Here is a 22,955-nt window from a genome sequence, read left to right as displayed (position 1 = left end):
GATATCTCTTCTTTGATAATATAAAATTACTCAAAAGAATTTTTTTAGTGTCCTTGAGGTATGATGTGGGACATGATTGCTTGGTTCCCTTACTTTAACTTTCTGAAATGTGTATTTCTTGTCCAAGTGATCTACACATTGTTATTCTATATTCCATTTATTTATTGAAAAAGATGTAAGAAGAAAACTTTGTCAGTGCAGTAGCTGTGCAATATCACTTTTTTATTGCAGTGGAAGTACAAGATTCCACATATGAGCCCATCAGTCATCCAGAATAATTACCTGGGATTTTTTTACCGTATTTTATAAATGATTTTTTAATATTTTAAATTTTTTTTAGGACTCATTCACATCAAATAGCCCCAATGAATCGGGGACTTCCAAAGATACTAGCGCAAAGAGAATTAATCTCTTCAATGAAACAGTTCTTTCACATAATTATTTAAGAAGATTATCATATAGTACTTGTTTTAAATCCCAGTGCAACTGTTCAAATTTTGAAACAGATTTAGCTTTTAAAATTTTAAATTATATGATGGAAGAAACACTCATAGGTTCTCCTTCACTATCTTGTACCTCTTTGGATTCTAAGTAAGATTCCCTTAATTGATTCCCTAAATTAAACTTTTGAGATTGTCCTCACCATGGTATCACAAAGAACTTAAAGGCTCTAAGTATTTTTTTATTTTTATAGAATTTAATAGTATTTTTTGATTTTAATAGAATTTCTAAGAATGCAATTAGCATTAGATGAAGAAACACTTATTTGCTGAACTGACACTGGTCATGTTCCAGTTCATGTTCCAGTTCATCCTGTGAGCTCTCCCATGATAGCCAATGTGGGAAGTTTCTTTTTGTGATTCCTGCTGTAGTTTATTGCCTTGCTGCATTCTCACAAACATTTTGAGGTTTCGTACCATTACACCTATGATTCCCCAGGGATAGGTGTAAGCAAAATATTACCTTTTCTCAGGATAGGTTTTATCTGGGGAAAGGTAGACCCACATTTGGGCACAGAAGCTCTCCTTCAATTTTTCTTTTTCTAGTAAAATATCATTTGAAACCATGGTATAAACTAATGGAATGGTACAACCACAGATTGATTCCTAAGAGGAGGAATCATCCTCCAAAATGTCATGTTTCCTTTATGTGTTATAACTTTTTTAAAGTATAAGCGAAAGTAGACAATCCATGGCAGCAATTTGTTAAACTTTATTAATTGTGAGCCATACATTGAACAGTTTACCTGTTGAAAATAAAAACTATGTAAGTTAGATGTGTCTGACTCCATACTTTCACAAGAAGTTAGTCTGCTACATTCATGTTTGTGAGTTAAGACTTACCATATCTTTATTCATCAGATATTCAGACAATTTAGCTTTCATTGAACAGGGCAGTTGCTACATTCGGTGAGGAAACAGTGAAGGAACTGTTTCTTTTATAGTTATAAAAGTCCCATGTCAAATTCAGGAATTCAGTGCACTGGTACTAACTTCTAGAAGGTGTTTTCTTCTTGAGAAGTGCTGTAGCTGTCTGGATGCCCTCCCTGGGCTTGCAGAGCTGTAGGGCTGCACAGCCTGGTAGGAAGGAAGGGCTGACCTGTGGGGCCTGCCCGTGTTTCAGATTTGCCGCAAGCTGAACGGAGTGCGCTTCACCTGCTGCAAGAGTGCCAAAGACAGGACATCCATGTCAGTGACACTGGAGCAGTGCTCCATCCTGAGGGACGAGCACCAGCTGCACAAAGACTTCTTCATCCGGGCGCTGGATTGCATGAGGAGGTAGGTGGGGCTCCATGGAGCTCTGAGCCAGGCCAGGGCTGCCAGCGAACAGGGCCTGAGGTTGGTTCTGAGTGCCCAGCAGAGCCCAGGGCCACGGGCACACAGGGTCTGAGGCTGGTTCTGAGTGCCCAGCAGAGCCCGGGCCTGGCTGTGCACAGGGTCTGAGGCTGGCTCTGAGTGCCCAGCAGAGCCCAGGCTGGTTCTGAGTGCCCAGCAGAGCCCGGGCCTGGCTGTGCACAGGGTCTGAGGCTGGCTCTGAGTGCCCAGCAGAGCCCAGGCTGGTTCTGAGTGCCCAGCAGAGCCCGGGCCTGGCTGTGCACAGGGTCTGAGGCTGGCTCTGAGTGCCCAGCAGAGCCCAGGCTGGTTCTGAGTGCCCAGCAGAGCCCAGGCCAGGGTTGCCGGCGCACGGGGCCTGAGGCTGGTTCTGAGTGCCCAGCAGAGCCCAGGCTGGTTCTGAGTGCCCAGCACAGCCCAGGCCTGCCTGAGCAGCAGCCTGAGTGCTGCTGGGTCACCTCAGGGCAGGCTCTTTGCAGCAGTGTGTTTTATCTGTCATTAACAGTTTGTGAGACAGATATGTGAAATCTTGCAAGGGTCAGCTCACCGACTGTAGAATATGAGCAGTAGTCTGAGCAGCAGTTGCTTTTAAAAAAAGTTATATTTCAGTTTTGAGGGTATTTTAAAAACCATTTGCACAGTCATTAAATTATTTGTTTGACATCTACACAAATACTGAGAAAGCAAAAGAAACATTTATTACACATGGCAATTCTTACTAGTCACGTTATTGAAAAGAAACATCCAAGTAGGTTTGGACTGGTGGTGTTTGCCACTAATACCTGATGAAATCTTTACTGCGCTTTAGAAGAAGTGAATTAAAACATGTTTTATTCTAAATTGCAACTATGCAGAAATTGAGGCTGATATTATCAGGAATGTGTAATTAAAAGATGTAAAGATTTTTCATTACCCGAGTCTTTGATGAATAAAAGAACCTTCTTGAGCAAACAAATTTCAATCATAAAATTAATCCACATGCTAGATTATTTAAAGAAACTTTCATCATTGGTTTTAATGAGCTTAATCATATAGTTTTAATCATATAATAACAGTTCTAATTACATTATCAAGAGGAGTTTTAAAATGTGTATCGCCGACGCTAGAATAACATATAACAAAGGTCACTGCAAAACTAATAGAAAATATTTTGGTCAGCCTGCAAAGAAGTAACTGAATCATATCTTGGACTTTTCTTAAACACAAATTGTTTGTATGGTGGATTTATAAAGATCCTAACAAGTAAACAATCCTGTTTACGGTCTGTAATGGGTAATTCTGGACCTTCATATTTATTATTGCCAGAATAGGTGCTTAATGTGTAGATTAATATAGTAGGTTTGCCCACATAAACCCTTTGGCAAAGATAGCTGTTCTAAAGAGAAAAGGTAATTTTATAAAGAGTAAATGAGCTGAGATGGCTTAGCTGTAGGTTGAGTTCACAAGTGCTACTAATGCAGTGAGATGTGGTGTGTTGAACTGAGCTGTATTGTTTTGGATGTATTGCACCTTGCATAAATCCCTCAGTCTCTGTAGTGATTCAGTGAGTGAATGAGTTTTGTGCAGTCTTTCATAACTACATATTTTATCATTAATGAATTCTGAGTTTTCTGTGAATTTTGTTTGTTGGCATTTCAAATGCTTTTTTTTTCTGGTATGTCTCCAATAAATACAAAAGTATGTAAGCTACAGTAAGTTACCAGACAGGAAAATAATTTAATTACATAAAATCACCATGATGTTAGAATAGCTTTGAGTAGAGTAGGAGATTGGAAAATTTTCACAGACATAAATATAATTTTTAAAAACCTGAACTTCTTAGTAAAAAAATCTAGTAGGTTTTTGTAGATCAAAATATAAATGGCTTTGAGTGGGTTTATGTCATGTGGCTAATTTGAAAGTTGAGAAGATTAACACATTAGTTATATTTGCAGGCAACAGTAATTTGAAGTCACAGAAGAATGTTGTAAAGGCAAAAAAATCAGACTAATACTTAAAAATTAAACAAGCAAATGGGTATATGAGGTTGAAGCACCATTACAAAAATGTAAAATCTATCAGTTATGCTGTAGTTTCAAACCGACAAAAGCTTTATCCTGCTCTTACCCTGTATATGAATTTCAGAACTGAATTAAAGTAGGTGAAAAATGAGTTACATTGACTTGGGTGATAGGATTGTCTGAGGACTAAAGCAAAGGCTTTGCAGTAGTGGCAGTAGCATACAAAATAATTTGCACCATCAGGATAATAAAGAAATAAATCTTCTAACTATGCTGGTTGCTATCAGTCTAACACAATACTAGAGGTTTAAAAATAAAATATAAAAAAACCCCAGCCAAATTCCTCTTTTTCCTTCCCGAATTCCAAATTTTCACATCTAAGAAGAGAACCTATTTTCCTTCAAGGGCAGACAGAGAAAAACTATTTGCCATTTAATTTGCAATTTTAGCAGTTTTTTTCCCAATGAATCTTCTCTAGATCACTTTGTTAAACTTTGTCAATCAAATCCCTTTGTGCTGATTGCCACAAATTGCTTTTAAGCCTTTCAGAAGAACAAGTAGACATGAAAAATTCAATTTTACCATCTAGAATCCTAACAGTTTGAGTTGACCTTTGAAAGGCTTCTTGTAAGAGTTAACAGTGGGAGGTAGAGACTGCTGTGAAACTAAGTGAGCTGTAGAAGTAAATGGTGATTCAAAAGCAGACTTTATTGGAAATGCCATAATTTTGAGATATGAAAATTATAAAGGTGCCTGTGTAGCCATTAGACTTTTTCTTTGTCTGCCAGTGGTGACAGAGCTTTTGCAGTGGAAAAGGGAAGCAGGTGTTTACAGGTTCATGCTTTCTTGACACCAGCAGCTTGGAGATGCTGGACTCCTGTGTGCCGCTGCTTTTCAGCTTCTTCAGGGTGCCCAGAATTTTGAGCAATCCAGAAGTGATTCCCAGAGTTTCAGCATATTTGCTTTGGTGTACATTGCATAACACTGTTTTGGAAAATACTGCCTGTAGCTGTTCTTTTAATGACTTAGTTTGTAAGTGGAATTGTTGTCTTTTAGTGATAAACTCTACAATGTCTGTTGCTTCTTTATAAAAAAAGGCTGTACAAGAATCCTTCTATTAGTTCTTTCTTTCACTTACGAAAAATGTGGAAAATGAAGCAATGATGGCAATGCACACTTTATCATTTACAATATGTAATAGATGGCTTTGTCCTCAGTCATAAGTCTGGCCATTATGATGCTGCAATTGATGTGTACCTGCAGCAGCCATTCTATAAATAATTCCACATATTATAATTTCCTTGATATAGGTTTGTGACTTCCATTGATCTTAGTGACAGGCATAGTTCAGAATGAGGAAAATCAATATATCATCCCCTCTGTATCAAGTGCTTGTAATTCACATCGTATTAAAATCCTGTTTATAATGTCTCTGCCACTTCCAATTCTCTTTTTGCAGGCATCAATATTCTTATTTTTCCCTTCACTCATACCTGAATGTTTCCTATCATTCAGTGTTAAGTCTATTCCAAGAGACAGAGAGGCACAAAACTGGTTTACCTGAGTTCATTGCAGTATCTGTCACATGATTCTATTTTTTTGGTCTTTAGAGCTGACTACTGTTAAGGGAGGATGGACTGGTGGGCAACGCATAATGAAGTAGCTCTGTAAAAAAAATAGATTTTTTTCCCTTTTTAAAATTTATTTCTTTTGTGACTCTATTTAGCTTTATTGTTTCAGTGACAGGATCCCTTTTGGAGGCTGTGGGTATGAATAACCTCAGGATCTCCTGTCATTGGGCATGTTTCCAATAAAGCCTCAAAGCAGTAACAAAGGCCATGACAAATCCACTGTCTATGGTGAATCCTCCATGCTGTCAGCCTTATCATTGTTCTGAGCTGGGCACAACACCCGTCACGTGTTTCTGACATTGAATACAAAATTTGACTCAATGTGCCACACACTGTTTCCACTTGAAACGGTTAAGGATATTTCAGGGTGTCTTAGATAAATTGCCTATCAAAAATCTCCCTGAAGCACGAGTTCAAAGAATGAATGATCTGGACAACAAGTATTGGGCTTTTGATGAGCCAATTATAAAGAAAATATCTCCTTTTTTAAAGAGCTGTTTGAGGACATTAAAAATGAGTGAGTTGAGGAGGAGGAATAGCTGTAACATCTCTTTAATCAGGCACTTTCAGGTGTTCTGGGTGTTGGCCAGGGAAGAGCCTGTACCAAACACCAGAGCTGTAATTGCTACATGGACTAGGAAGGAGGAGCAAAGGGCCAGGATTAGAGGCAGGGATGATCCATGTGCAAATCCCTCTGTGCCCTTCACCCATCTCCCAGCTTTCACCCTGCCCCTGTGAGCTTGTGGCAGGAGATGCAGCACATGAGGAGTCACACACAAGAGGAGCCACAAGTTCTCCTCCAACTTTTTCCCAGCCCATCTGACCTCCTCCACCTTTTCCTTTTACATTTAAAAGTATAAGCACAGTGCAAACAAAACTTTTAAAAAGGCAAGCCTGACTTCCAGTATAGATTTTTACATCATTCTATATGGCTCTTTAGAAACTTAACATCTCTATTTGGAGGTGGGAGCTGTAGATGATTTGCATCACCTGATGTACTGATAGGAGCCTGGGCATTAAGTAACAGTAAGGTCCAGTTTTGGTGCTTTGAACTGCCATCCATCTTGTTTTCTAAAACTGAATTCACCTGTTGTGATTAGACAAAGCTAGCATGCAAGTAGTTAGATTATTGTAAAATGTTGTTTGGTGTTCACTTTTGAGGTTTTTCTAGTTGCTTATGGAAAACTTCATTAATTTTCTCATTCATTTAGTGCTTTATTGCTTATTAAGAGCTTCCATGAAAAACTTGGTCTTAGCAGAGATCAACAACCAGATGTTTTATAATCACCAGACTGAGTAATACCAGGTTTCTTCCTGTTATATTTCACTTTAATTAAATTTCCTGGAAGAGTGTGTGGGAAAAGTCCTGTATGCATGTTCATTATCTGTTGAAAATCCAATTCCTACAGCTGAATTACCATGGCTTTGGCCATGTTCAGCTAAATCTCAGGAAGAACAACACTGCCAAGTCTAAAATTTAGATAAGAAAGAAGCAGGAAATGAGAGTAAGAGGGCAGTAGTAGCACACAATAGCTAGTTAAAGCTATCAAACATGAAATTTCTTCCCGAAGTTACTGGCCTCTAAACCAGTGTTCTTCTCAGAGTAATATAACTTGGATAGGGAGGGCTCATGACTTCCTGTCTGCAGTCCCAGCAACCTACAGACTGTCCAAAGGTTGGAGGGGGCACACAAGGAAGAAGCAACCAGCTGCTCTTCCAAACAAGGTGGTTTTGTGATAGCAGATCCTGCATTCCTTCAGGAGAAAGGTGATGGAGTGTCAGGCTATAGCTCTGGCTGCCTTGTAAAGGAAGCAGATAAATACATTTCTAGGTTTATCTTTCCTCTCATTTCAGACTCCCTTGATCCCTTCATAAACTTAGTTTCCTATTGTAGGAATGCTCTCTGGCTCAGATAATCATCTTTTCTTGTACAGCAGCCTGGTTTCAGTTTTTTTTCCTAAGTCCCATCCTTTGGGATGGAACACTGGCTCAGGGCCAGCCACCATCTCGGGGGGCTAGCCTAGTGCTTAAGATGTACATGACATGAGAGAATTCAGCATTCAATCTCCACATTATCTTTTTCCATTTATTATTATGATGCATTCATAAGGTGACCAGGCACATTCTGTTATACAATTGTGCTTTCAAATAATTAGGGTCCTATTCAGCTTCAGACACTGGATCTGAATTTTTCTATCTCGGGTTCTTTAGGGAGAGAATCTAAAATCATATTGGATGCCAAAATAAAAGGAGAGATGTAATTTTGTGTCATCATCAGCCCCCATATTTTATAACCATAATTTGAGGAACTGTCTTTGATGTATGGGGGTTTTCTCCCTTCAGTCTGCTGCTTTTTCTTTTTCCAATGAGCATTTCCCTGTTTCTTAGTCTCTTGCAGTAACATCTTAGTGTGTGGTATTTTTATAGAAACTCTTCTGACAGTGGCTTTTCTCAGCTTAGTTTTAGCAGTAGTTTCCACTTGTTGCTTTCTGTGGCAGCTCTGGTTTGGTGAGTGACATTTTGTAAGTGTATCCTTACCATTACAGCAGCCACTGGTGACCTTTCACTGGAATCCCTGGCAGCAACAAGTTGTTTCTCAGTATTAACCTGCAATACAAGTCCTGGTAGCTGTTTGCAGTGCAGTGACCAGAGGAGTTTCCATTTGGATCATTATGTACCTATTATGTATTTCCTACTTTCATGATGTTGTCTGCAGTCAGCTGGAACTAAACCCAGGAATGGAGGCAGCAGTATTATATTGCTATCCTATTCTCTGGATCATCCAGAGATAAAGCTGGGAGATAATTTGGGGAATTTGCATTCTTAGTAGTGGAGGTCTCTACTATAATTTGTATGAATAGAAAGCACATGTTTATAAGGAAGTTAATGCAAAGGAAATGTTGGAGTCCTGCTAAAGTGCACAGCCAGCTCCACAGCTGACTCTTAATGATAGAACAGTTAAAGTAGTTTCTGCAGCCCTGGGGCTTAGTGGTGCTGCAGTTGTCCTGTGGTTCTAACCAAACCCCTAATGCCGAAATCCCTGGGCACTGCTTTGGCTGTGCATCTGCTCCCGTGCCCTGGTATGGGTTTGCTTCCCTGCCAGCCTGTCTCCTCTCCCCAGCCTGGAAGCTGCCATGTGTGTGTTGTCTTCCAGCAGTGGGAAAAGCCCTTGGCTTTTCTGCTCTGTTGGAGATGCTCCTAATGCCCCAGGAAGGTGCCAGAGCACGTTTCTGCCTCTGCAGAGTCTTGTGATTCCAGGCAAGGCTTAGCCAAGATCTAAAGTCCCTTACACCACGGAGATCAGAGCGTGGGAAGGGAATCACTGCTCCCTCTCTCTTCTGTTAAGGGATGACATCCTTTGGTATGTGAACCAGCCTCTTTTGTTAGGTTGCCTCTTACTGAGGGAGACAATGCCTCTGTGTGTGCTACTCAGGAACTTCACTTACTGTTCCGTGAAATTGTTGTGTAGTACATAGATAAGAAACCTTCCTTTTCTGTCCCTCTCATTCATCCTATGGGTTTTCTGATGTATCATCAGCTTTAATTTCATGCTACAGCCTCCCCTTGGCTGCACGTCTCCTTACCCTTGTGGGAACACTGGAATGTGTGAGCCTTCTTATCCCACATTTCAGTTTAGCTGAACTCAGTCCCTGTGCCCAAAGAGGATATGTACAGATTGCTGTTCCTTCCCCTCACACCAAGAGCTAGCATGTGCCCTTTGCTTCTAGAGAAAGGCTGAAAAGGCATCATATTATCTGCAATAGATCACTGAGATACACCTGACCTTAAAAATATATATATTTACTCTTCAGCCCCTTTCCAGTCAGCATTTTTCAGGTTTGAGGAACTTGTTTAGATTACTAAAACATTGAAAAGACTAAGGTGCAATCTGATCACACAGTCATGTATTTTATGAAACCCTGTTGTAGGATCATCTGGTTAATAGTTTGTGTTCTGGGTGAACTGAAAATCTGATGAAAATATATAATTCCTGTCAAAATAGTGTTGGCTTTTATATTTGTTTTGCAACAATCATTCCAAAGTTGGTGGTTTTTTAATTTAAATTCCTTTATAATTCTTTCATAACTGTTGATAGCAGAGCATCTACAGAATACAAAGTAATCAGCTCAGAAAGGTTTGCAACTTCCAGCAAACTGCCTTGTGGTGTGTGGTAAGTAAAATATGTGAGGGTCCAGAGTAGTTTGTTGTGGAGTGTTTTTCATATGGTTTTGGTTTTGTTTTTTTAGGGTTTTAGCTCATGGTGTTTAACCAAGACTGGCATGGTCTCTGTTCTAAGTTTATTTCTCCTAAATGGCTGTTACATTAAAGCCTCAGGAAAGCAAATAAAAATGGCTAAACTGGCACTGTTGCAGAGGCATTATTGGCTGGTTTTGAAGTGATTGAAGTAGCATCAGGCAGAGGCAAGCAGCTACAACAATATCTCATTCTCAAAGATCCATTAAATGATTCTGAAAATCCACAAGAGACTGCTTTGATAATATTGGCTATAACTGGTTTGAGTATTTATTCCACTTGCACTTTTTAAAGTCAAATGTTTTTTGATTTAAAAAGCTTATAATTGACAACCAAAGGGCAAGAGAAAGAAATGCTCTTGGATCTCTTTCAATTTTAAAGTGGGAGAAAACTAGTACAGAGGTGCCAAGTCCTTTATGACATCATAGTCCTTCCTTTGTTTGAAATTTCATTTGAATCTACTTTTTCTTTAAAAGGGCCTCTTCTCATAGGCTGTTTTGCTTTAAATAAGAGTCCTGTTGCTGTACTTGAATGTGCAATAGCAAAGCTTGTAAATAATGTTCATTACCTGACATTCACTTTTCTGCATAGTACTAATTCTGTTTTCACACTCCTTCTTGCTACTTGGGTTCATGCTGACATAGCAAATGCAGCAATACTGGCTGCACAATTCAAGGCTCTCTGCCTTGTGGACATTGCTGAACTGGTGAGTAAGCTTTTGAGTGCTGATGGATAGTCTACCCTCAACATCATCCTGAATAAAATCCTCTCTGGCTTTCCTGCTGTGTGGTAGCCTCAGGGAGAAGGCTGCTCCCTACGTCACCTTTCTCTGTAAAAATTTGCTATCACAATGATATTATCAGCAAATTTGTAGATAGCCACATTAAAGTTAGTTTGACATTCATTTGCCGTGTGAAGATGCTTTTTGAATTTATTTTTCAAGTAAGTTGGCACATATCAGACCACTATGATGCTGTTTATTTTCTCTCCTGTGCCATGCAAGAAGCCCAAGATGTGCTGCCAGGTAGAGGTATTTTGCTTTTGCTTCTGTAGGATTGTTCTTCCCCTGTTAAATTGCATCGCTGCCTTCTGTAAATGCTGTCGTGCTCTTGTAGCAGCTCACATCCTTCTGTTCTTTTGTGGAGGGAAAAGTACAATGCTTCATAGAATCATGGAATGGCTTGAGTTAGAAAGGACCTTAACCATCACTTCATTCCAACCCCCTGCCACGGGCAGGGCCATCTTCCACTACCCCAGGCTGCTCCAAGCCCCATCCAACCTGGCCTTGAATGCTTCCAGGGATGAGGCACCCACAATTCCATGAAATCCTTAGTGTGAGCACAGCCTTATGCTTCAGGCTGTCTTTGCTCTCCAGGAGATACAGAATACTGTGTTGTGACTGTGGCTATTGTCTGTCTGACTGTAAGTTGCATAATTTCAATCTAGTAGAGCAAAAGTCAATAAAATGTTTTTCTGGCTAAAGGGGATTGAGATCACCTTTTGATGATGCTTGACAAGGCAACATTGCATACACCAAAGCTTTGCTTTCTAAGTATGTTGGTCTGTGTTATAGTGCACATAATATGCACACACACACACACATGATTATATACAAATGCAGAATTGTATTTGTCACATTGCTGATTAATTAGATGACTTAATGAAGCGAACTATTTAAAATGGCTTACAAACTTTGCAAATCTTTTTCCAAGACAGGAAAATGGTTTTAGAGTACTTTATTTCTGCATTGCTGTGGTTTCTGATTGGCAATTAAAAGGTAATTGAAACACTTGAGATTTTCATGTCCTGTGTTGCCCTGTAGGTTTATTATCTTCATGTGATGATCTTTGTTTGTAAATGAAAATTTTGGTGGGATAGAAGCTCTAGGAAAATGTGGTCATTTCGCACAATGTGATCAAGCTCTTGTTCTTGGTTTTCAGAGAAACTTGAGTGCAGTAACATTTTTCAAATCAGACACATTTTCTTACTTTTACACCAAGGGTATTCACTGGCAAGACAATGCTGGGTACAGTAGTGTAGAAAAGTATTTGTAGGCTTAGCAGACTTTTTAAAAATCTTTTTGTGACAGATCTCAAATTTTATGTTTTCTATCCTAAAGGCAATCATTCTTCCTGCTATCACAAAGCATCTTCTTTGGTGCAGCACAATAGGGATTAAAAAAAACTCATTTCAGTCTTAACTTAATTCCAATCTAAAAAACTTGCAATGAGGTGGTAATGAACTTGAACTTAGTACAGATTACCTCCTGCATGCTTACACAGATGTTCAAACACAAGACAGATATTTTTGAGACATAGTTCTATTCTGAGAGTGTTTCTCTCTTGAGCAGATTAAACCCTGAAATTTTCTGCTTTGCTTGTTGTTGCAGCGAATACAGTAACACCATTTGGAGTTCACCTCCTAGTTTTGAATTAGGTCTACATAAATTCATACCCAAAAGAAGAAGAAATGGTCATCATGATTATCAGGATGAGATCATTGTAGCAAATAATAGGTTGTTAAGATGAAGAGACTGATCCTCTGATCAGACCAATCAAAGCCATTTGGAAAGCAAAACTCACACGTTTCATAGTCCCAGCTGTGCAGTCCAGTGAGTACTGTGTTGATAACAATGACCATCTTCCTCAAGTGCCTTGAATTTTGACGTGTTTTTCTTCTCCAAAATACTGGCTTGTGCCCGATACACATGCTACACTCATGAACAAAAAGCCATATAATAATAATTTTTTATTTTATGTGAACTAAAACTGTAATAGCTCTAGCAAAGTGAATGACACTGGCTAGAGATTGGCTGTCAGAAGTCTGTGGTGAGCCTTGTTCCATGCCCTGCTCTGAGCAGCTCCAGCAGCTGAATGCCAAGTAGGGAAGGGAATGCAGATCTTTATGATGCTGCCATCAGCCCTTTCTGGCCAGTCTGCTCTCCACTAACAGTCCACACCAACAGTTAAATTAAAAGGCAACTTCTCCCCATGCATTCAGCTTTTCAGGCACAGATGAGATATCCATCCTCCCCAAATGTGGCTCTCTGTGGTGAGGATTTCACTGATCTCTATGCTAATGTGTAACCCGATGGAATAATGTGTCCACACTGGGCTAGAAAAAGTCTAAAAGCCTTTCTTCAGACAGGACCTACACCTGGTATTACTGTGGGCTGCTTTATGCAAATACTACAGCTTCATTATTATTGCACCACAAAATGCATTAGGCATCCAATTTCCTTTGTAAATGAAGCAATACATTACTTCAATAGCTACTTTGGAAGCTTTCTGCAACTTAAACCACAGATGTTAAAACCATTGGAATTAAATTAACCCCCTCTGAATTGTAATCCTTGAATAAACTAGAAGGGGTTTTTTAATTATAAGGTTTATTAAATTAAACATATACTACAATGGAGTGGAAAAAGTCAAATGATCTTATATGGCAAAAATAAAAACTTGAAGCTTGCTATCCATACTCCATTGGGTATGGAATGCCAAAAGAGAAATAAAATACATTTCATCTTGTTGCAAAGCCTAATGTTCTGTACCACATCATAATGTAGCCCAAACCTGACAATTCCTGTCTCATAAATCTCTTGGTTTTTCTTTTATTTACACTATAGACAAAAATCAAGTCTGTCCTTCAAAAGTACTCTGTCATCAAGTGAGCTCAAAAGTTTATGTTGTTATCCATCATGTTTGACTATGTCTGTGGTGCTGGAGATAAAATCTAGGCTTGTGAGGTTCATTTTTTAGGGGATACAGTGGCAGTGCAAGTATGGGCTGGAGATTATAAAGCTCTTTGAAGATGAGAGGGAAAAAACATTGGGCGATTGGCATTGGAGAAGTTATTTCCAAAGACCACTGAATTCAGTGCAACACTTACAATCAAGCTGTATCTATTGTAAAACTTTAGATACCTATTGTATCCCAATTAAGGACTCAAGTTCCCAATACTGTCCTGGGGAGGATGGTTAGTAGCCTGATTTAGGGGCCCTGAATCATCCTGGGGATGTTCTGTAGAACTAGAGGAAGCCTGGGCTGTTAAATTTGGCAGCCAAAGACTTGCCACTCATGGTTAGGGAATGTTGCCTTTTAAAGGAGTTGGATCAGATCTCAGAAGTGTATTCTGTAGTTGTCATAGTAAATACCTGAAGGTGAAATAAAGGTATGAGGGCAAAACTTAGCATGAGGAAAATTTTGCTGACATCAGAACCTGCTGGGCTTTTAAACATATGCTTGTCACTAGACACTAATTTATTTATTATCATGAGGTCAAGGAAACCAGAAGTTATTAGAAAGAAGAAATGGGTAAGAAACGAAATGTGTACTGTTAAGTTAATCTTTAAACTTTAGCTGCTACAAGATATAGGCTGCTTGTTGGCTCAATTCATATGATAACTACTGCATGCTTTGAAATAAGGGTAGAAGTCCACTTTGGTTACTTTCCTTGTTTACATAGCAATAGCCATCAAGTGATGGAGTTATAGTGCCCTTATGCTAAATTCTTGTTTATTTTCATAGAAAAAATTTATTTGATAACTATTCCAGACAAAGTTACTTCAGCTTGCATAATTTCAGCAACATTATAAATTCTGCAGATATTTAGCCATTTTGAGTAGATACATATGCAGAAGTTATACTTCTATACTGAAGAACACTTTTTCAGTATTTCATTAGATGTTGCTCTAGTTTTTCTACCATTGTGATTTGATGTGTTTATTTTTGAAAAAGAACTTATAATCAGTGTTCCTTAGTAAAAATATGCAGCTAATAATTTGAATGAATGGGAGGGAGAGGAAGCTTTCTAAATAAAGTATGTCCTGTTTATGGAAGCAAGTGTTTGATAGAGAGCTCTTTCCTTGCCCTCAGGTTGTCTGTTGCTTCTTCAGTTGTTAAATTACTCTGCACTCAAGAGAACATTATTGGTCAAATCTAAACCCATTACTTTTCCATTGAAATTTCCATTATCTGTGAGCAATTCCATCTTGGGGAGGATTATAATATTTTTCATATTCTGTAGTGTTCTGCATGTGCTTCATTACTGTGCACCATACATGGGAAAATGTCATTTATTATTTCATACATCAAAATACTCTGTCTGCCTTGATGAGCATTCTTGTCTGACAAGTGCAGCTGCTGGCCTGCACTCACATATCTTTAGCTTTATTTGAATCTCATATCTGCCATCATTAGCAATTCATGCAAGCTGGAAAACCAAAGGAAATAGTTCAAGGAATTCAGAGTGCTTGCTTTAACCAACTCCAGTGTTCTAAGAGAGTAGGAAGGATATTATGAACCACATAAAGAGTGCACAAGGCCTGTCCCCTGTGTACATTAATGAGATAACAAGAGATGCCTGTAGCTCAGCAAAGATAATTTTTTTAAAATTGCTTTTGCTGTTTAATTGCAGCTTTTGTGTTTTATAGATTTTATTTAAGCTATCAGTAGCTGTACATTAATAGTGTATTTAACACAGAATTAAATACTAATAAAAAGGGACAAGTGGACTAATTTCCATGTGTAAACCAGGCTCTGACAAGGTGATATGAACTGATAATAAGTTTTTAATAAAGGGTAATTGAGAATAAAGCTATAAGAGTAGTTGAGATCTTTAAAAAAAACCAAACCAAAATTGTTTAGTTACCAGAAGCCTGTAAGTGCTGTCCAACAGACATAGAAGCTCAACATTATCCAAAAACCAGGGACAGAATCAGCCTGCTCAGACGTTTTTGGAGGGTGGCTGCCCTTTTTCATAGTCCCCTGGCCATGAGCAAGTGCTAGAGAGGACTGTGAGTGCTGACATCCCTCACTCACCTGGAAAGGCAGTATTATTCCTAATGAGGTTAACGTGGAGTGAGTTGCAATATAATTGAAGGGCATTAGCATTTATTAGAAATTGAAAAGAAAGCGGAATTCCTTAAGGCCTGACATTACAGGCATTTGGAGAGGATGAAATGTTTCTCATTAACAACCTATGTGCTTTTTGGCTGCACTGTAGATTTTTCTGTATGAACACCTGGCCTTTGGCTCGTATTTATTTGATCCAAACCCCTGAAGCATATGAATAAGTGTTATTGGTTTTCCTAGTGACTGAAGAAGGCATGGCCAGAAACATGAGCATACCAGAATATATGAATGTAATACAGATGTAATAAGAATGTAATCTTATATACATATAAGAATATAGTTGAGAACTGTATTCTTATAAAGAGAGTGTAAAATCAGAGGCACTGGCATTGCCCCCAGCACAACCTCAATCTGTGTAGTCTAATATTTTGTAGTTATTTCAAAATACAGGGTTTTTCTGGAAAATTGGAGCAGTGTTTAGCTAAAGTCGGAGCACTGTGAGATGATGAAACTCTGAAATGTACCTTGAACTGTTTTCCTTCCAGTGCACATAATAAGCAGTGCATATAATAGAGTAGAAAAATGCACTGCAGACAAAGGTCACTCTCTACCATCCCAGTGAGACATTGGTACCCACTTGCTATCTTCTGTGTCCTATCCTGGGGAAGGAAGGAAGGAATACTCCAACATTGCTATTGGCATGCTGCTTCTTCAGAAGAAAATAATAATGGATGAATGTTTCCCACAAAATCTTGGATGGTTCCTTTTTTTTTTTTTTTATGTTTTGGATTTCTCACAGGAAAACACCCTCTTATCCCAGTGTTTGCAATTGCCACCAAATGTGGAAAGCCTCATTGCTGTTCTGCTTGGCAGTTGCACATGTGAACAAGCTGAACATGTGCTTGGGAACATTCATACTTAAAATATCTCAAACCCAGAGACTCCAAAGTTTCAGGAATTGGCAGGTTCTGTAGAAGGTCCCAAGGCATTGTAGTTTGAACTCTGGTGATAATGTTTCAGCACCACTGGTCATGTGCTTGAGAGAACACAGTCTGCAACACAAGAAAGACTGACTTTATAAAAAACTTAATATGTATCTGATAGTTCAGTCCAGGTCAGGAAATAAATTGCCATTTTTTTCATCTGTCAGAGACTTAGCTCATGGTTAAGTGCTGCTGACAGTGTAGTGAACTCCTCTTGTGCTCAGGGAGTCTTGAGCATAGTTCATAGAGCTTATCCTGAGAACTGCATCTTTGATCTTTGGCAAACTGACAATTACTGTTACTGCACTGAGCAAAACCATGTCCTTCAGCTCTTTGTAACAGTGAGAAAAATGTACTGTTATTACAGAGAGGAAGGTATTTGCACCTGTGTTATAAATTATTTACTCCTTTCTGCCAGCAAAGATTTAGGAATGCAGAAGGTAAATAAATGGCTTATTGAATTTTTAGTCTTTAGTGATCTCAAATCTTCTGAAAGTCTTTTTTTTTTTTTTTTTTCTTGATACTGGGGGAAAAACAGTATGGGCTTTCATCTCTTTATTCTCCCTGTCAGTGCAGTGGTATTTTTGCTTAAAAAGTGGATCTGTGCTAATATTGTCTTTGTGAGATACAATGAACTTCTTAACAAATCTGCAGTAGCATTCAAATAAAGATTTCCTTACAAATGCAGCTTAACAACCAAAGAGAAAATGCTTGTATTCAATATTGTTTAAAAGATTTCAGTTTCAGTTCTCCTTCTTGGTACTTGAGTGAAGAACAGACTCCAAAATTTCAGCCATCTTCTAAAAAGATACTGAAACAAAACAAGATGAAAGAATTACATTCACTCCTAATTTCTCGTAGAAAGGTTTATTTCTCTAAGTCTCCACATTGTACCTATTAACAGAAAAGATGACAAATGCATTCAAGGCATTTAAATTAGAGTTTTATCCAGCCTTGTCATTTGCCCTGAAGGAAGTACATGGAAAAATAGTGTGTTTCTGATTCAAATGGGATTTTTCTTGCATTTTCCAAAGTTCTCTTAAAATCTACCTGCTGAAGGGAGGAGAAGATGGTTTATTGGTAGTAATGTTGGGACACAATTTTCAGGTTGCTGCAGTCTGCATCCCAGCCTATGCATTTTTTGGATAGGTTGTTTTGGTTAGCTCCCTACCTAACCAAAACAGGGCTGCATTTTTTTTCCTGGTAGCAGCTAAAATCAGACTTAGATGCATTTTTCTTTGTGGCTGGGGAATCTATATGTGCACAAATTCACTTTGTATAAATATACCCCCATACTGTGTGCTGCTGAAAGAACAGCTGGGATCAGAACAGATAAAATCTCAAACTGGTTTTGTGGTTTTAAAAAAGTGTATCAGTGTGTTAGGTGAAAGTTTTTAATGAACTGGCATTATTTAGCTGAATTATTTAGAGACTAGCAGTTGTCTGTAGTTTATGACTCACACTTTGGTTAATCCCACAAAGAGACTATGTGACTTGGTGTCATTAATGAAAAGCAGTTGCATTCCTCCTTTCATATATCTCAAAATGAAGTTGCAAGCAAAAAAACCCAGCAAGTCACAACATTCAAATTTAGAATTCCTGCTGTTCAGCACCCTCCTCCCTTAAAATACCCAAATTAGGGATGCAACATAGATTAAATGATGTTCTGTTTACACCAGCAGTTCTCTGACCTTAATTCTGTCATCCTACCCATAGATTTGAACATCTAGAAATGAATAACAGATTTTAAGCTTCATCTTTCACACATGTCTGTTAACTAGTGTAGGAAGCCCTTTCTGCCTCTTAAATCAGCTTTGCTACTTGTCCTCAGCATGGGGAAAAAGACTAAAAAATTTTTTGCCAAAAGAAAAAGGATGACTCACGAAGATTTATTTTCGTGGTCAACAGAAAGTATTCAAACCTGATTTGACATATGAAAGAATTTATCATGGATTTATGCTTCACTGTGCTATGTGAGCTAAATGTATAACTACATCTTCAGTAAAACTCTCTTGCTGTGACAGAAACAGTCTGGAAACAAGTGTGACTCACTAACCAATTATGCCAGTGCCATACCCTTATGGAAGGGAAATGTTGTATCTATTCAGAGCTTAAGTGAAGGTCAAACCTGTGGGGTTTTGCTTGGTTGTTTTCCTGCACAGAGATACAGACCACATTTGCTTTAGTGTTGGTTGTACATTAGACTGAATTTGACACCTTGTAAGAGAAGTTTGTCAGGAAAGATTTTGCAACTTTGACCTGAGAAATTCCCATACACATGTAATCCTAGTACTTTATAGAAGAGTGTCCAGGAAGATTATTAGAACCATACTTTTTGATAGACAGAGAAACCTTTGTAAAATTGATGTGTAATACTACAGAGGACTATCGGTAAAAAGCAGAATGAAATAGCAAATCCTTTCCTTGGAGTATAGTAGAGGTGAAAATCATGTTTCAGAAACTGCTCTGCTGTCTTGACAGGTAAAGAAGAATCTCCTCTGCAAACCCATCACTTTTCAGTTCTGAAGCTAATCTCTCACACAGTCACCACAATGACTTTGCAGGACTTGAAGCTTCTGGCCACAGCTGTAAATTGAAAACCTCTGGGGATAGATGCTAGAACATGATCTCAGTCATTTTATTCAGTGAAATTATTAAATGTTTCCGGATGCAGTTTTGGCAGATTAAGTGTGCTCTCAAGTGATTCCAGGGCACTTTGGGAGGTGGCATGACCAGGATACTGTGCCCATGGGGCAGTATCTGCTGTCCATTTTGGCAGATTAAGGGACACAGGCACAGAAAGTCAACTTGGCTTTGCTGTTCAGATGCTGAGGGTGAATTTAGCCTGCTAATGTACGTGTCCTAAATGCACCAGTGACAAAAATTGTGATTCTAACTGGAATTTTTTATTTATGTTTCTTGTATTTTCACTATAATAATTTTGTCAATGTTATTTTTTTACCACATAGATAGTCTTTAACATTGAGGGAAAAACATTCTTGAAGGCATTCTGTATCAGTCAAAAAGGAAAATATTAATTCTTCTGCAATCAGCAGATATTTCTAAAGTGCTAAGATTAACACTGGTAGAGATGTATATTACCCAGTACCATGTTTTATGCATATTAGATATAAAGCTTGAAACTGCCCTTTTCCCATCTGTTCTTCGGAGTTAATTGTATGTTAAAAAGTAAACATAGACAAATATAGGGGTGTTGCTCTGTGTGACCCAAAAATTTGGGAGATGTTTCCATGGCCCAAAGCTGGAGTGAGTTGTGCTGTTTTGTTGCCGGCAGTGCAGGGTGTGTGCCTCTTTCACTTGCTCTGGGAAATCCAAGCACAGCTAAGCTGATAAAATAGGTCATAAATTTGCACATTTGTAATTATTTTGGCTTCAAGGAGAACACATACACAGCAGAGCAAAAGAGCAACTGTGTAAATTGAATTTTGACTTTAGCATTCCTTCCAAAGGATCCCTGTCTGTCCATGTCAGCACATAAGACAACAGGGTTTTCCTGGATGTGGTTGTGTGGCTGTAGTACCAAGTGTCTCCTTGCCTGTTATTAAATACTGCTGCAATAGGGTTTCTTTATTAATCTGTTGCTCTGTAGTGGACTGTTAAGGCCTGTTCATAATAGTGCTTAAAACCTGTACCCTGTCCAGCACTGAGCCTCCAGTAGCTTGCTGTCTCTGACCACCTCCTCAAAACTGATTTTTTAGCTCTGTACAGACTGAAACTCCGTAATAGTTTTGAGGCCAAACCCCACAGTTACTTCACAATAGGTGATTTTCAAGATCTAGGTGTCCTATCATCATGACTGCACCATGAATGTGCTGCATGGTCCAACTCAGTGGTCAAGCCTCATATTGTATGATCTACTTTCCTTTTTATTTCCTAAATAATGCATTAGAAAAGTCATGTGTTACAACCAAGCAAGGAGAGAAGAAAGGAGTGGGGAAATAGAGGATTTCTATTCTAGCAACAAGAGCAGGGAAAAACTTGCAGTACAAAAGGTAAAACAGGAGGAGGGAGTTTAGTGTGACAATTTGATAAAACAGATTTGATAAACAGTCTGGGTTTTTTGTGTATGTTTAAATAGCAGCTTTCTAAATCACTGACTGAATTTCTCAGTATTCTTAGATCTAAGACTGCTTATCAGTTTCAGCAATTCTAGTTGTTTTGAGCTGAGATTATAGGATCATGTAAGCAGCAAAAATTGATTTCTAGCATCTTCTACTTTATTTAATGCCATGTAGATTTGAGGGAAAAAAATTTAAGTTTTTAAATGCGTATCAGAAAAAGAATAATTTTAAAGATCATTGATACAAAAGATGTCTCTGCTGATTCCCCTCCCTTAGCTTCTATTTTGAAACAATGCAGAACCATTTTTTGTTCTTAAAAATTGTTGGAGGTTTATTGCATCAACTTCATATTTCAAAATAAAATTTTGTTTCCCGATATTCCTTTATATGTTTTATCTGAGTTCTGCTCTGATATTGAAATCCTTCAGGACTAGGCTGATACCTGTTTATTTCCTTCTGCATAATGTTTTATTCTTCTAGATGTGCTAGTGCATCAGCTTGGTAATGGCTAGGAGATGTTCACAAGGATCCCACATTTTCTCTTTGAAAAAGTTAAGGCTGCCTTCTTGAACTGTAGTGCTGTACACTGATACAGGTGATTATTCTCTGAAGTGTTTCAGTCAATCCCAGTAACATGTATCATGTAGAAATTAGGATGCTTTCATTCCAAAAACTTCTTAAGAGAAGCTGCTTCTTGAAAGCTGCTTATGAACTTGACTCTCTTGAAATAAAAGGAATAGGTAAGTTATCAAAATTGTGTAAGACTGAGAACTGTTAGCAATCCTTTCTATTTGAAGAAATGTCTCTACTATTACCAGATGGCACTCTAGAGAAGCAACTGACTTTTGCTATTTTTCTGTGTCAGCACGGAAGTTTAACAAGAAAAACACATCAGGACCAGAAAAACCTTGCTTGAATCTGTCTACAAAAAAAAGGGAAATTCCCATAAAGTACAAGTGCAGTAGGACATGAATTCAAACTGTAGTCACCACTAGCACGTGAGACACCTGTTAATAGAAAGCTGCCTATTTATTCCACCTGAAGAAATTGTGTAGAAGAGTTCAACATTTCCAGTGTTGCTAATATCTGTAGCTGGAAAAGTTCTAAAAAATAAGCATACATCCCAAAATGTGAAAATCATCTCCTCCAAAAACCTTGCTCAGGGACATCAGTGTGACTGATAATCAAAAGCCAGAATGTGCCCTCATGTGTGTGCTTGACTCTCTTAAGGACTTGAGAGGCTTTTTCCTCACACCATTTTCATCATCTCTGCTTCACTACTTTGAGGTCCAAATAATTTATCAGCTGAATTTGAAAGAACAAAAAATACCTGCTGTTTTGCCTTTTTCTCATTTGATAAGCATGTAGCAACTCCTAGCAGGAGTTTAGGATGATAAAACATCATACAGAACCCTTGGCTGCTACAATGTGTTTGTGCTGTGCTGGAGGTCTCAAATGAACAACTTGAGAGTAAATTAATAAAAATTGTATAATAGGTTAGTGGGGTGTTCATGACTCCAGATGTTGCAAACTTAGAAGGTTTCACTACTTCTGTTTAAATTATTTGTAAAATAGAAACTTACTGGTTATTTTGCAAGTTTTCTTCCTTCCTTTTGCTGTACAATTTGTGATGCAGATAACGTCTGAAACTATGGCTGTATCTTCACACCTTAGCATGTAGCACTCTTAGCACTCAGTTCTGGTTGTGCTGTCAGTCAGAAGCCAAATGAATCCAGCTGATAGGGCACTAGTGGGATTTCTGCTGTGTGCAGTAAAACTCCTCCAGGGTTGGGTGAGCCAGGGGAAGCAATGTTATGGTGCTGACAGCTGGGTGTAGGCCTTTGCTTTGGTCAATAGTCACTGCAGAGGACACTTTGGGGTGTGTTGGAAGGCACTGGCACTGCACTGCACTGAGAAATATTGGCACACCCTAGCAAGGCATCTGACCCTGATCAAATATTCCTCCTCAATTAAAAGCATGTGTAGCTATTCTGCTCAGCTTGTTCTTAGGAAGCTAATAATGGACTTGGATCCTCTTGCTCTATTTTGAGGACATCTTATTGAATCATGCATTGAATGATGTGACTAATTTGTGGAACAGAGTGCCTGTGCATCAGCTGTTCACGGTTGCTTTCCTGGGGGGAAGATAAACTTTTTATGTTAAAAGACACTGATCATTCTTTTCAGCATATCAAAGAACAAATGTACTGTAGGCTTTTCTGTTGAAAAAAAAAAAGAGAACAAATGGCTTTTATTTATATTTCCATCACTACTCCTGCATAAATCTCACTGAAGCTAATGTTACTTGTAGCAATGCGGAT

The 22,955-nt window shown here is 38.5% G+C and overlaps 1 protein-coding gene across 1 annotated transcript in view; it reads left to right on the top strand.

Moving 5' to 3' along the window:
- Window positions 1–22,955, top strand: part of INPP4B (inositol polyphosphate-4-phosphatase type II B) — a 169,076-nt gene that overhangs the window by 142,257 nt on the left and 3,864 nt on the right. The window contains exon 23 of the mRNA XM_058803042.1: window positions 1,624–1,778. Within this exon, the coding sequence (XP_058659025.1) occupies window positions 1,624–1,778 (155 nt within the window). The remainder of the gene's footprint in view (window positions 1–1,623; window positions 1,779–22,955) is intronic.

The sequence above is a fragment of the Ammospiza caudacuta genome, chromosome 4, assembly GCF_027887145.1.
Source record: "Ammospiza caudacuta isolate bAmmCau1 chromosome 4, bAmmCau1.pri, whole genome shotgun sequence".
In the NCBI taxonomy this organism is placed as follows: domain Eukaryota; kingdom Metazoa; phylum Chordata; class Aves; order Passeriformes; family Passerellidae; genus Ammospiza; species Ammospiza caudacuta.
Note: the sequence above shows the minus strand (reverse complement) of the source record. Positions and strands in the feature narration are given on the sequence as shown.